This window comes from Echinops telfairi, unplaced genomic scaffold (genome assembly GCF_000313985.2).
Source record: "Echinops telfairi isolate 266 unplaced genomic scaffold, ASM31398v2 ScPeMD7_53;HRSCAF=182, whole genome shotgun sequence".
NCBI lineage: Eukaryota > Metazoa > Chordata > Mammalia > Afrosoricida > Tenrecidae > Echinops > Echinops telfairi.
Window position 1 is genome coordinate 12,857,255 of NW_022103951.1, and position 11,320 is coordinate 12,868,574.

Below are 11,320 nucleotides of genomic sequence, written 5' to 3' on the forward strand. Positions count from 1 at the left end.
TTTGTGAGTGCATCCTAACTGTGTTTCTTCCCAGAGAGATTTGTTCAACCAACGCCAACCAACCAACCAACCAGACCCCCAACAAACTCACTGCTATGAAGTAGATCGTGACTCCTAGCAACCCAATAGGACCTAGCAGAACTGCGCCCTGTGGGTCTCTGAGATGGTTCATCTTTACGGGAAAAGAAAGCCTCATCTTTCTCCTGCAGAGCAGCTGGTGCTTTTGAACTGCCAACCTCATGGTTAGCCACCCATTCTGCAACCACGGCGCCACCAGGGCTCCTTATTATTCTGGCAGCCTGTGGTCTATTCAATATTCGTTGCCAATTCAAATACATTTGTATGCCAGTTTCTTGTACTGTGATGGCTTGCGTTGGTGCTACGGTGCTGGCAGTGATGCCACCAGTACTTCAAATCCCAGCAGGATCGCCCATTGTGAACCGAATTCAGTGGAACTTCCAGGTTAAGATGGGGTAGGAAGAAGGGCTTGGTGATCTATTTCTGAAAAAAGAGGAGAAAAGAAAACCTTATAGATAGCAGTGGAACTTTGCATATAACATGCACTAAAGAGTAGTGTATACTAAATGAACGGCAATTACTATTGTTTTCCAAGATGAGCTTAACCCATTACTATATTTAAGGGGTGCTGGGAAAGTATTTCTCTTGCACTCAGATATTGACATCATATAATAGAAAATTCTCCACGAGCCACTCAGTCATTGCTTGGGATGTTACTCATTAATTAACATTTATTTTAAAATGTGGACATTTCTGTGAGGTCTGCGGGTCACCATAATAGTGACGTGCTGGTCAACAAGCTCACTTAAAATAAATTCCTCTGTCAGTTTCCATAGCATAAATACTTATATCATGGCTGGAAATGCCAGCTCTCTCACGCCTGGGTCAGCCAGAGTCAGTCCATCATTAGTACCTCCCTATGAAATGATCCAAGCAGGCTTGCTTATTGCCATCTGGTTTGTTGAGAACAGCTGTTTGTGGAGAAATCTTGGAAAAATAATTTTCTACTTTTGAGAAACATCTAAGGTGTTGGGAATGAGGGTAAGCAACCTTCTTCTCTGGTGTCCGAACTCGATCGATGTCTAGCCCCAGTCCAGAAGCAGATGTCTTAGTTATGTGGTCAGCTTTATGATAATGGGGACGGTGATGATCATGGTGGTGATGATGGTGGTGGTAATAGTGGTGTTGATAATGACAGTTATGGTGGTAATGATGTTAATGATGTGATGTGTGTTTTAGTGTAAATAGCACTGGACCCAAACTCTTGGTCTTGGCTTCCAACCCCAGGTACTGGCATTTCTTAGCTGAGTAATCTTCAGCAGGTCACATAAGGGAATGCATATTATCATTTCTTTTTTCACATAGTTGTAGTGATGAGAAGACCAAATAAAAATACATATATACTAGCACTTTATACTCTGAAAAGGGTTATATCAATAAAACAGCTGACAAAATGAAATTACCACTATTATCATCCCCATCAAAAATCAGTTATAAAGGGCTAATTCAATATAACCTGTCATTTTGTGCTATACAGGGAGAGTCACAAACACAGCACCATCTCCACCTTCCATGTGCATAGTAGCATTGATCTATGAGTGCAGGATATAAATGGACTGGTTAGAAGGTTCAGTTCTTAGGTAAGGGCCTTAATGCTTCTCTTAATCCATCCTCCAGAAACCAAAGCCCAGAAAAGTAAAAAGGTTTTATTTCTTTATTGACCACGCATTCTGTGATAGACACTCTACTGAAGTACCATGGAAGAGACAAACATAGGAACACATTCTGTGATAGACACTCTACTAAAAGTACCATGGAAGAGACAAACATAGGAACACATGGATGGGCCCGTGTTCCACCCTGAAAGATAACGCTAACTACTCCTTATCCAACTCTTGTTGTCCAGCAGAAACTGGAGGAGGTGTTTTGTATAATCGTCTCCTTTGGCTAGCATTGGGTTGCTAAGCTCAAGGTCAGCAGTTAGAAACCACCAGCCCCTCCAAAGGAGAAAGACAAGACTTTCCATTCCTGGAAAGGGTTCCGTCTTGGAAACCCACAGGGGCAGGTCTACCTTGCCATACAGGGTAGTTAGAAATTGGAATCTACTTGATGGCAGGGAGAGTTTTTGAACAATATCCTGAAGATTTTATGAATGTCTTTGTCTTTCAAATGAAAGAATTTCTCTTGGACAACGATGCAAAGCAACTGGCCTGCCGTCTAATGGTTGAAAAGTAGCAGCAGCTTTGTTAGTTGCCTTTGAGTCAACTTCAAGGCCATGAGATTCCGAGTGCTCCGGAGTGCAACTGGCCCCCACAGGGTTTTCTAGGCTGTAATCTTGAGGGAGGCAGATTGCCAAACCTTGCTCCCTCAGAGACTCTGGATGGGTTCGAATCACTAACCTTTAGGTTAGCAACCCAGCATTTAACCATTGCTCCCGACCTGCTAGAACGGCATGTACCCTTAGATAGTTCCAGGCCTTAGAGACTGATGAGGAGGACCGAACCAATTCCCAATTCATCGATTCTGCCCTTTTTGTAAAAACAGACTTTCCTTCCTTCCTTTCTTCCTTCCTTCCTTCCTTCCTTCCTTCCTTCCTTCCTTCCTTCCTTCCTTCCTTCCTTCCTTCCTTCCCCCTTCCCCCCTCCCCCTCCTTCCCCCTCCCTCTCTTTCTTTGAAGGCAGACAGCAATTCTCTGTCAGCATGGACCACCAACCACTCCTTTATCTCCAGCATTTCCTGCTTCTCAATACGCCCTGCCCCCAAGGCTGCCTGCGACTTCACTTTGGGTTCATCCCTCCTTGTGAAAGTCAGATGGACTTCCTAGGCTTCTAGAAGCCGGTTTCAGAGATTTTAATCACAGTCTGCTTGCCCTCTTCCTGAACACCCGAAAGGTGGAAGTCATTTACACCCAACTTTATTTTTCAAGGAAAAAGAAAGCATGTTTTTAGCAGAATAACCCAGCAGAATGACTCCGACAGATAGCCAAATTTTATTGTGCTTAGTAAGAGCAATGCACGGGCAGGGAATGAGTTTATTACAGCACACACCATGAAACGTGACAAAGTACCGCTTTACTGTGGGATAACCTTTGAGCTGCTTATCGTGCCCACCAGCGAGCAAGCTCCTGACGCTGCAGTTTGTGAAGCCCAACAGTGTAAAGACCGACTGGACCCGAGGTCGTGAAAACAATCTGGACCTAATTTGCCACCATACGACTGAGTGTGATATATTTCCGCAGTGACTGCCCTTAGACATTCTTGAGCTGAGAGAGACATGATCCATCTTCTAAGGACAAGACAGCCGTCGCCCTCGATTTGCAGCTTCCTTTGCAAGTTCTCTCCCATTGCCCTGGGATAGTCAATGGTCTCTTTGGCCTTTGGGACTGGGAAAGAAAGGTGAAGTTGCTGGTAAAGAGCTGTGTGTCAGGCCTAGGTCTCTGCCAGTTTCCTTCGAATTCCAGAAGAACTTTCTTTCTTTCTTTATTTATCTAACTAAAGAAGTTGACAAATAGACACCTGACAACCAATTCTTTTTAAGATACCATCGAATTGACATCTATTTCACTAGGCTCTATTCACTCAGGCCAGTTTGCAACAGGAATTCCATACCACACGTACAGTTCACGGTGAGGTTGGACCATTAAAACTGTATTTATTAACAATTGTACAGATCGTTACAATTTATTAATAATCGTATAGATTTTGTGGCGGTTGTTGAGACTGTATAAAACCCAACAGGCACGCATTCAACACTTTCGACCATTCTGCACTGTACAGCTCAGTGCTTGATACTGAGTACTTTCTTCGCATTGGACAACCATTCTTACTCTCTTTTCTGAGTGGTTCCTCTTCCGTGAACATAAACTCACTGCCCCCTAAGGTTTCTGTCTTGCTAGCTGCTGTGGTCAATTTGATCCTCGATGGGTTGTCCTTCAAAAAGAGTACAGTGCTTGAGACAGACCTTTTTTTTTTTTTTTACTAGTTAAGTTAAACTACTGTTTTGTTTTAAGATGACTTCAGGGAATGTTTTTTCTTTTGTTTTGTTTTCCAACAGTTTTATTGGCAAGTAATTTACTTATTGTATCATTCAAGAGTTCAATCATATGAAGGAGAATTGTGCAATCACTCCCACATCATTTTAGAGTAGGGGATAGTTTTGATTTAAAGTTTCAAGATTATCTCAGGGCAATCGCTTCCATCCTACCAGCAGTGTATGAGAGTTCTCGTCTCTATATCCCCTCTCTCCAGAATTTGTTATTTTCTGGGTTTTTTCTTTAACTTTGCTATTAATGCTTGGGTGAGGTGGCATCTCCTCTCATCATTGTTTGGCTTGGCATCTCTCAAATGGATAGTGATGGCAAGTGTTTCTTCATATGCTCGTTGGCCACCTGGTTGCCTTCTTTGGTGAATTGTCTGCTCTTGTCTTTGGCCCACTTCTTTAAAAAAAAAACTTTATTGGGGGCTCATACAACTTGTATCACAATCCATACATCAATTGAATCAGGCATGTTTTTTCATGTGTTGCCCTCATTCTCTTCTAGACATTTACTTTCTATTGAGCCCTCGGTACCAGCTCTTTTTTTTCCTCCTCACTCTGCCCACCCGCCCATCCTCATAGCCTCCTGATAGATTGTACATTGTTAATATTTTCATCCCTCCCACCAACCTCTGTCTTCCTTCCCCCATGTTTTCTGTTGTTCTTCACCCTATAGAGGTGTGTATGATTATGTGTCGATCATTGTGATCGGTTTCCCCTTTCTCCCTTCCTCTCCCCCACTTCCCCCTGTCCTTCTGGCATCAGCATTCTCACTCCTGGATTCTGTGTGTTGTGAGCTCCCATCCCTTTTGATATCTGTGTACATGTTCTGGTCTAGTCTGAACTGGGAAGCAGCACTAGGGTCATGGTTGTTGGGGGGTGAGGAAGCCTCAAAAAACCAGAGGAATATAGTGTGTTTCATCGATGCTTTACTGCACCCTGGTGACTCATCCCCTCCCTGTGGACCCTCTGTGGGGAGAGTGTTCAACTATCCACATATGGGCTTTGGATTTCCGCTCCAGGCCCCCTCGTTCTCAACAATATGTTTTTGTTTTTTATGTGTCTGCTGATACCTATTACCTGGTCCCTATGACTCCTCATGATCGCACTGGTAGTGTGCTTCTTCCATGTGGACTTGTTGCTTCACTGCTTGTGTAACTTCAAGCCTTTAAGACCCCAGACACTGTATCTTTTAACAGCTGGGCACCATCGACCCTCTTCACCACATTTGCATATGCACCTGTTTTGTTTTCAGCAATTGTGTCAGGAGGGTGAACCTCTCAGACTGCCGATTGGTTAGAACAAAGTGTTCTTGAATTGAGGGAGGGTATGAACAGAGGTCCAAAGTCCATCCCCTCCCTCAGTGTATTGCCGCATAAATATATGTGCATGTGACCCACTTCTTCACTGGATTAGTCATCTTTGATTGTCTCTTGACAGAGCCTCCATCTAGGTGGATGCACTTCTGAAAGAGGGGCTCCCATCTCACTGACCTTCCCAGGCATCCTTCCATGTACACCATGTCAAAACAGCAGTGTTGCCTTTCTCCAGGGCCTCCAGTCATGTTCCTCTGAAAAGATCTTTGCGTTAGGGGAACACATTGAAATGGGAAGGGGCAAGATCCGGGTTGCAGGGTGGTTGGGATAAGGTTTTCCAATGAATTTCTTGTGAGACGGTCTTTGCTACGCTCTGAGTCTGAGCAGATGCACTGTCCTGATGGGAACATCCTTCTCAGTGCAGCCTTCCTGCCTTCTCTCTCACTCATGCAACCCCCCATGACCATCTGTATCCTTGGAGAAAATATATCAAGATGAGCCCTTAGGGCCCAAATAAAGTGCCTGTAACCTGAGCTCACCTCGCTGCCTGGAATTGTACTGGCCCAGCAGGGCCCTGCAGAAGCCACTTTTAATTTTTTAATTAACCATTTTAGGTGGGGGGGCTCTTACAAATCTGATGTCAATTGTATCGAGCACACTTGTACATATGTTGCCATCAACATTTCCAAAATATGTTCTTTCTACTTGAGCCCTCGGTATCAGCTCCTCTTTTTCCCCCTCCCTCCTCCACCCTCCCAGCCTTGTGAATCCTTGATCAATGATATATTATTGTTGTTATTTCATGTCTTACACCGTCCATTGTTTCCCTTCACCTACATTTCTGTTATTCGTCCCCCTGGGGGGTTGGGCTATCTATCCAACCTTGTGATGGGTTCCCCCTTTCTACCCCCCATCCCCCTACCCTCATGATATCACTACTCCCACTACTATTCTTGAGGGGTTTATCTGTCCTGGATTCCATGTGTTGAGACCTCTTATCTATACCAATGTGTGTACTCCAGTTTAGCCAGATTTTTAAGGTAGAACTGGGCCATGGTAGTGGGGGTTGGAAGCATTCAGGAACTAGAGGAATGATGTGTGTTTCTCCGGGGCTATACTGTACCCTAGTTGAATTGTCCCTTGCTTGTAACCTTTCTGTGGGGGGATGTCCAAATGTCTACAGATGGTCTTTGGGTCTCCACTCCAACTCCCCTCATTCAGAATTGATGTAATTATTTGTTTTGGGTCTTTTGATACCTAATACTCAATCCCTTCTATGCCTCGTGATCACACAGGCTGGTGTGCTTCTTCCATGTGGGCTTATTTGCTTCCCTGCTAGATGGCCGCTTGTTTAACCTCAAGCCTTTAAGACCCCAGATGCTTTATCTTTTGATAGTTGGGCTCCATCCCCTTTCTTCACCACTTTGCTTATGCACCCATTTTGTCTTCATTGATGGTGTTGGGAAGGTGAGTATCAATGAGTGCCAGGTTACTTGAACAAAGGGTTCTTGTGTTTAGGGAGGCCTTTAGTAGAGGCCCAAAGTCCATCTGGTATCTCAATACTTAACATAAAAATAGATGTACATTGGTCTCTATCCCTTTCATTATAAATTGATATATTTACATATATACATGCCTATAGCTATACCTCTATTCATAGCTTTTACTTCCTACTTCTTTCCTCTATTTCCTTTCACCTTCCTCCTGTCCCACTATCATGCTCACCCTCCACTCGGCTCTCAGTAATTCCTCTTGGATATATTGCACTTGATCAAACCCACCAGGCCTCCTCACCATCATTTTTAGATCTCTTGTTCCCTCATCCCTGAGTTTGTTGGTTCACCACTCCCCGTCCCCACCCCTTCTTCTCCCATCCCCACCCCCTCCAGACCGCCAGTCCTGTTGTTTTCTCCTCAGGATTGTTTGTCCTGTCGATTTTCTTCTCAGGATTATTTGTCCTGTTGGTTTCTTCTCAGGATTGTTTGTCCTGTCTATGTTATATAGATAGACATAGGGCAAAAGAAATATACACGTACACACACACAGTCTGTCTGCTGACCCTTATGAGTGTTTTCCAATCAGGTCTGATGAGGTGGTAAGCCCTATCCCCTGAGTCAGAAGTCTATTTTCAGGATTCCTTGGGGACTTGGTTACCTCCCGAATTTGTGCACTTGGTTGAAGAACAGCCCACCCTGATGGAAGGAGGACCATCCTTCGGTCAAGGGTATATGAGTAGCTGTGCTCCCTTGCTAGAACCTTTAAACAAGTCTCAAGGAGGCTACTGTTTTGATTGGCCATTTTAAAAAATGAAGGCACCCTAATGCATCTAAGAAAAAGATAGTACTGAGAGAACATGTCCGCAGCCCACTGCTGATTGCAGAGATGTGTCTAAACACATTTTCTTGGCAGTAAACACATGTCTGTCTGCGTACACACATATACTTTTGACTTATCCTCGTATTAAGTCCAGTATTTTTAGTAGACCACTTATTTTGGTCCATCTGAATATGTCATCCATGAAGACGTTTTATCTAGCTGGTACCTTTCACCTCAGCAGCTCTTTATGATCGTTGACGTTTCTCTGACTGTACACAATCCCATCAGCTTCCGTCTCCATGGTCAGGTGCCTCTTCCCCTTTCTGCTCTCCAGCTTCTGTAGAAAGCCATCTCCTCCTTAACCCATGTCATTCTTTTTATGTGCTTGTAGGAAGAGCAAGGGACTCCCTGAAGTAGAAGATGCCGAAGATAAATGTGAAACCCCCATCACCGTGGAGAATGGCATCCCCTGTGATCCCCTGGACACCAAGGAGGTGCACCTGAACGAAGCCTTTGTGCCAGAGGGCGAGCGGCTCACCCCTCTCTGAAGGCTGCTGGCCGACTTCTCCAAGAAGCTCAACCCTTATTTCTGAGCAACTGCCTAGCACTCCAGAATATCAAGGCCGCTGATGTATTTTGCTTCACTTGCTTCTTTTCAAAGAAATTGTGAACATCTGTGAAAGTAGAAGGCGATTGATCACAGGAAGAAGGTCATTGGAATCATCAGCTGCTGACTACTCATACGATCCTTAACAATTGCTTTGAGCACACACGTGTAGGTGTAGGCATGTGGCAGTTGGAGTTATCGATTGCAGAATGCCACCATATTTATGCATTTTAAGAAATAAGTTCAGGTCAATATAGACATACATATATCTCTATATACATATATGCACACTTCCCCACCCCCACCCCCCACAGTGAGGAATATCTGCAATCAGATGCAGAAGGAAGTGGAAATGGATCCTTTCGGAGACCTATTTAATCACTCTGGTCTCTGACTACAGAAGCAAGAGTCAAAAGTGATGGCTGTAAATGGAATCGACACAGATGGAACTGTTATAACACAAGGTGGGATTTGATCCTGTCATCTTCCCCATGGTTGCTTACATTTCGTGGGACTCTCCGTCTCCAGTAGAGCAGCTCTCCTGGTTGAGAATGTCTGCACACTTGTAAAAATCCAATCCAGGCTCATTTAATAAAATACTAGTTTTCGCTTTTCTGCTCGCACAACTGATGGTGGTCTGAGATCTATTTAAACGTAACAGCTTGGGACTCTGTCCTGGGCATACCACACTGAGGAAACTAGTGAGCTAGGTGTTTAGCTTTCATGTCGAATCTACTCGCCATCCCTGGAAAGGAATGCTTTTCATTTCATAGACCTATGCTTGAAGACACCTGGTAGCTTGCAGACTTGATTTCAGTTCTGGAGAGGCCACCTCGCCTGCCTGTCTTCCTCCCTCCCCTCTTTCTCCTCCTTCCTTGCTCCCCACCTCCATCTTCCTCCTTCATCTTCACTTCCTTCCTCTCGTCTCCCTTTCCTTTATTCTACAGTGGTGAACCCAATCAAACACCACCCCGCCCTCGGAGAGATGGGCAGTCCCACAGTCAGTGTTCCGAACACATGTGTTCCTCAACAACCAAGACAGGGGAGCTCTCCCTATGGCTCCTTCGGGGCCCTCTCCATTGGGGACCACTCAGAGTTCGGGTTATCTAGGAAGCCGTACAGGGACAATGATGGGGAGAAGCTGTGGGAATGGGGGAGACAGCAGAAAATCTGATCCTCCATCCTCTTGCCCACTGACAAAATGGTGCCGGCATCACTCCTGCTTGGCGCAACAGAACTGGGCTGCTCATGGTGACTGGCTGTTGGTCTCTTAGGGGTTATCTTACAAACAAACAAACAAACAAACAAACAACTCAAACGATCACATCCAAGGACAGGAATTATCTTGACTACTGCCTTTCAAACTTGAATATGCCTATCCCTTGGAAATCTAGTTGAAGAACAGCCCGTGGTTTAGTAGCCTGCAGTGAGCCTTGAGCACCTACACTGCATAAGGGGCTCCCAGGCGAGGCTTCTGCTTTGGTCCCCAGACAGAGCTATGGCAGCCTTAGGGAAAAGTTCAAACCGAAAATGCAAACCCTCGGACTCACATGGCCCTGTGGGCTTCTGAGGCCATACATCTTTGGGTAAGCAGAAAGCCTCATCTTTCTCCCTTGGGATGGTTGGTGGTTTTGAACTGCAGACCTTGCAGTTAGAAGCCCAACTCCTAATCCACTTTGCACACACACACACACACACACACACACACACACACACACGAAGTTTGATGATGGGGTAAGCATGAAACCAGAATGTGATGCTACAGAGATGGTAGGGGGTGTATCCACTTTGCCAATGGCTGCTCTGGAAATTAGCTTTGGCTGCAGGTTTTGTAATGTGTCCTAGTGGAGTCACCTTCAAGTTCCATGGCAAAGCATTCTTTCTAGGTGAAACTTACATTCCGGGAACGGCGTGGAGCTTCATATATGGTCATGAGTTGTAGCTGAGTCAATCCTCACTCTGAGAAGCCCCGTGTGAGCTGGGCAGAACGACTCCATAGCGTTTTCTTGGTTGTAATCGTCATGGAAACAGATCACCAGGGTAGTCTGTCAAGGTACCTCTGGGTGGGTTCCAGCCTTCCATTGGTAGGCTAGTGTTGAACCATTTGCACCACACAGGGACCTTCGCTTGGCACGTAGACATCTGGTAATTGGTGAGACACCATCGGAATCCAAGCAGTGTGCACTAGCAAACATAATCTAAGACCTGTGTTCTCAAGGGGTGGAAATTGGTTCTTCCAGCAGGGAGGAAGTCAGCCTTCCACATTACAGTGGTTTGTTGCTTTCCACAGTGCAACAGTGCATGGATCCGCGGCCTGCCTGTGGTCCCACAGGAGCCCTGGTGGTGTCGTGGCTACAAGTTGGCCTGCGATCCACATGGTCCGCTGCTCAAAACCACCAGCCGCTCTGCAGGAGAAACACTGTTACCTTTTCGGAAACCCACAGCAGGGACTCAATATGAGTCAGCATTGACTTAATCATAGCTTTGATTTTGGAGTTTCTTTATTTTATTTTATTTTATTTGGAGTTTCTATGGTATTACATTTTTCTTAGGGCAAAGAGATTAGGAGAGAAATACCCAAAGACAATAATAATAATAATAATAATAATAATAATAATAAAGGTTGAGAAACATTGATCTTAGATATGCTTCTTACTTTGTGGGTATGGTAAGAACCTAGTTTGCTCACTGGATCATTTGATTCACTGGTGATTCTGCTGGGAGCCTTGGTGGCATAGTGGATTGTGCGATGGGCCATTAACCGTTAGGTCAGCAGTTTGAAACCACCAGCTGCTCCTCACAAGAAATGAGGCCTTATACTCCCACTAAGAGTTACAGGCATGGAAACCCACAGGGGCCTGTCCTACAGGGTCACTGGGAGTCCGAATCGACTTGATGGGAGTGTGTGTGTATGTGCGTGTGTTTTAACATTTTTATTCTGCTAGTGAGGGGATTTATTCCTTTGGTAAAGGTCTGCTCCATTAAAGAGCCATTGGGAAAATTTTCTACTCTAGCAGAGATGTACTAA

General features: G+C 45.0%; 1 protein-coding gene across 1 annotated transcript in view; it reads left to right on the top strand.

Annotated features, from left to right (window-relative positions):
- CLTRN (collectrin, amino acid transport regulator) overlaps positions 1 to 8,915 on the top strand; it is a 34,939-nt gene extending 26,024 nt beyond the window's left edge. Inside the window, exon 6 of the mRNA XM_004709944.3 lies at positions 8,077 to 8,915. Coding sequence (XP_004710001.1) covers positions 8,077 to 8,233 — 157 coding nt within the window. The 3' untranslated portion in view covers positions 8,234 to 8,915. The remainder of the gene's footprint in view (positions 1 to 8,076) is intronic.
- The last annotated feature ends 2,405 nt before the right edge of the window (positions 8,916 to 11,320 follow it).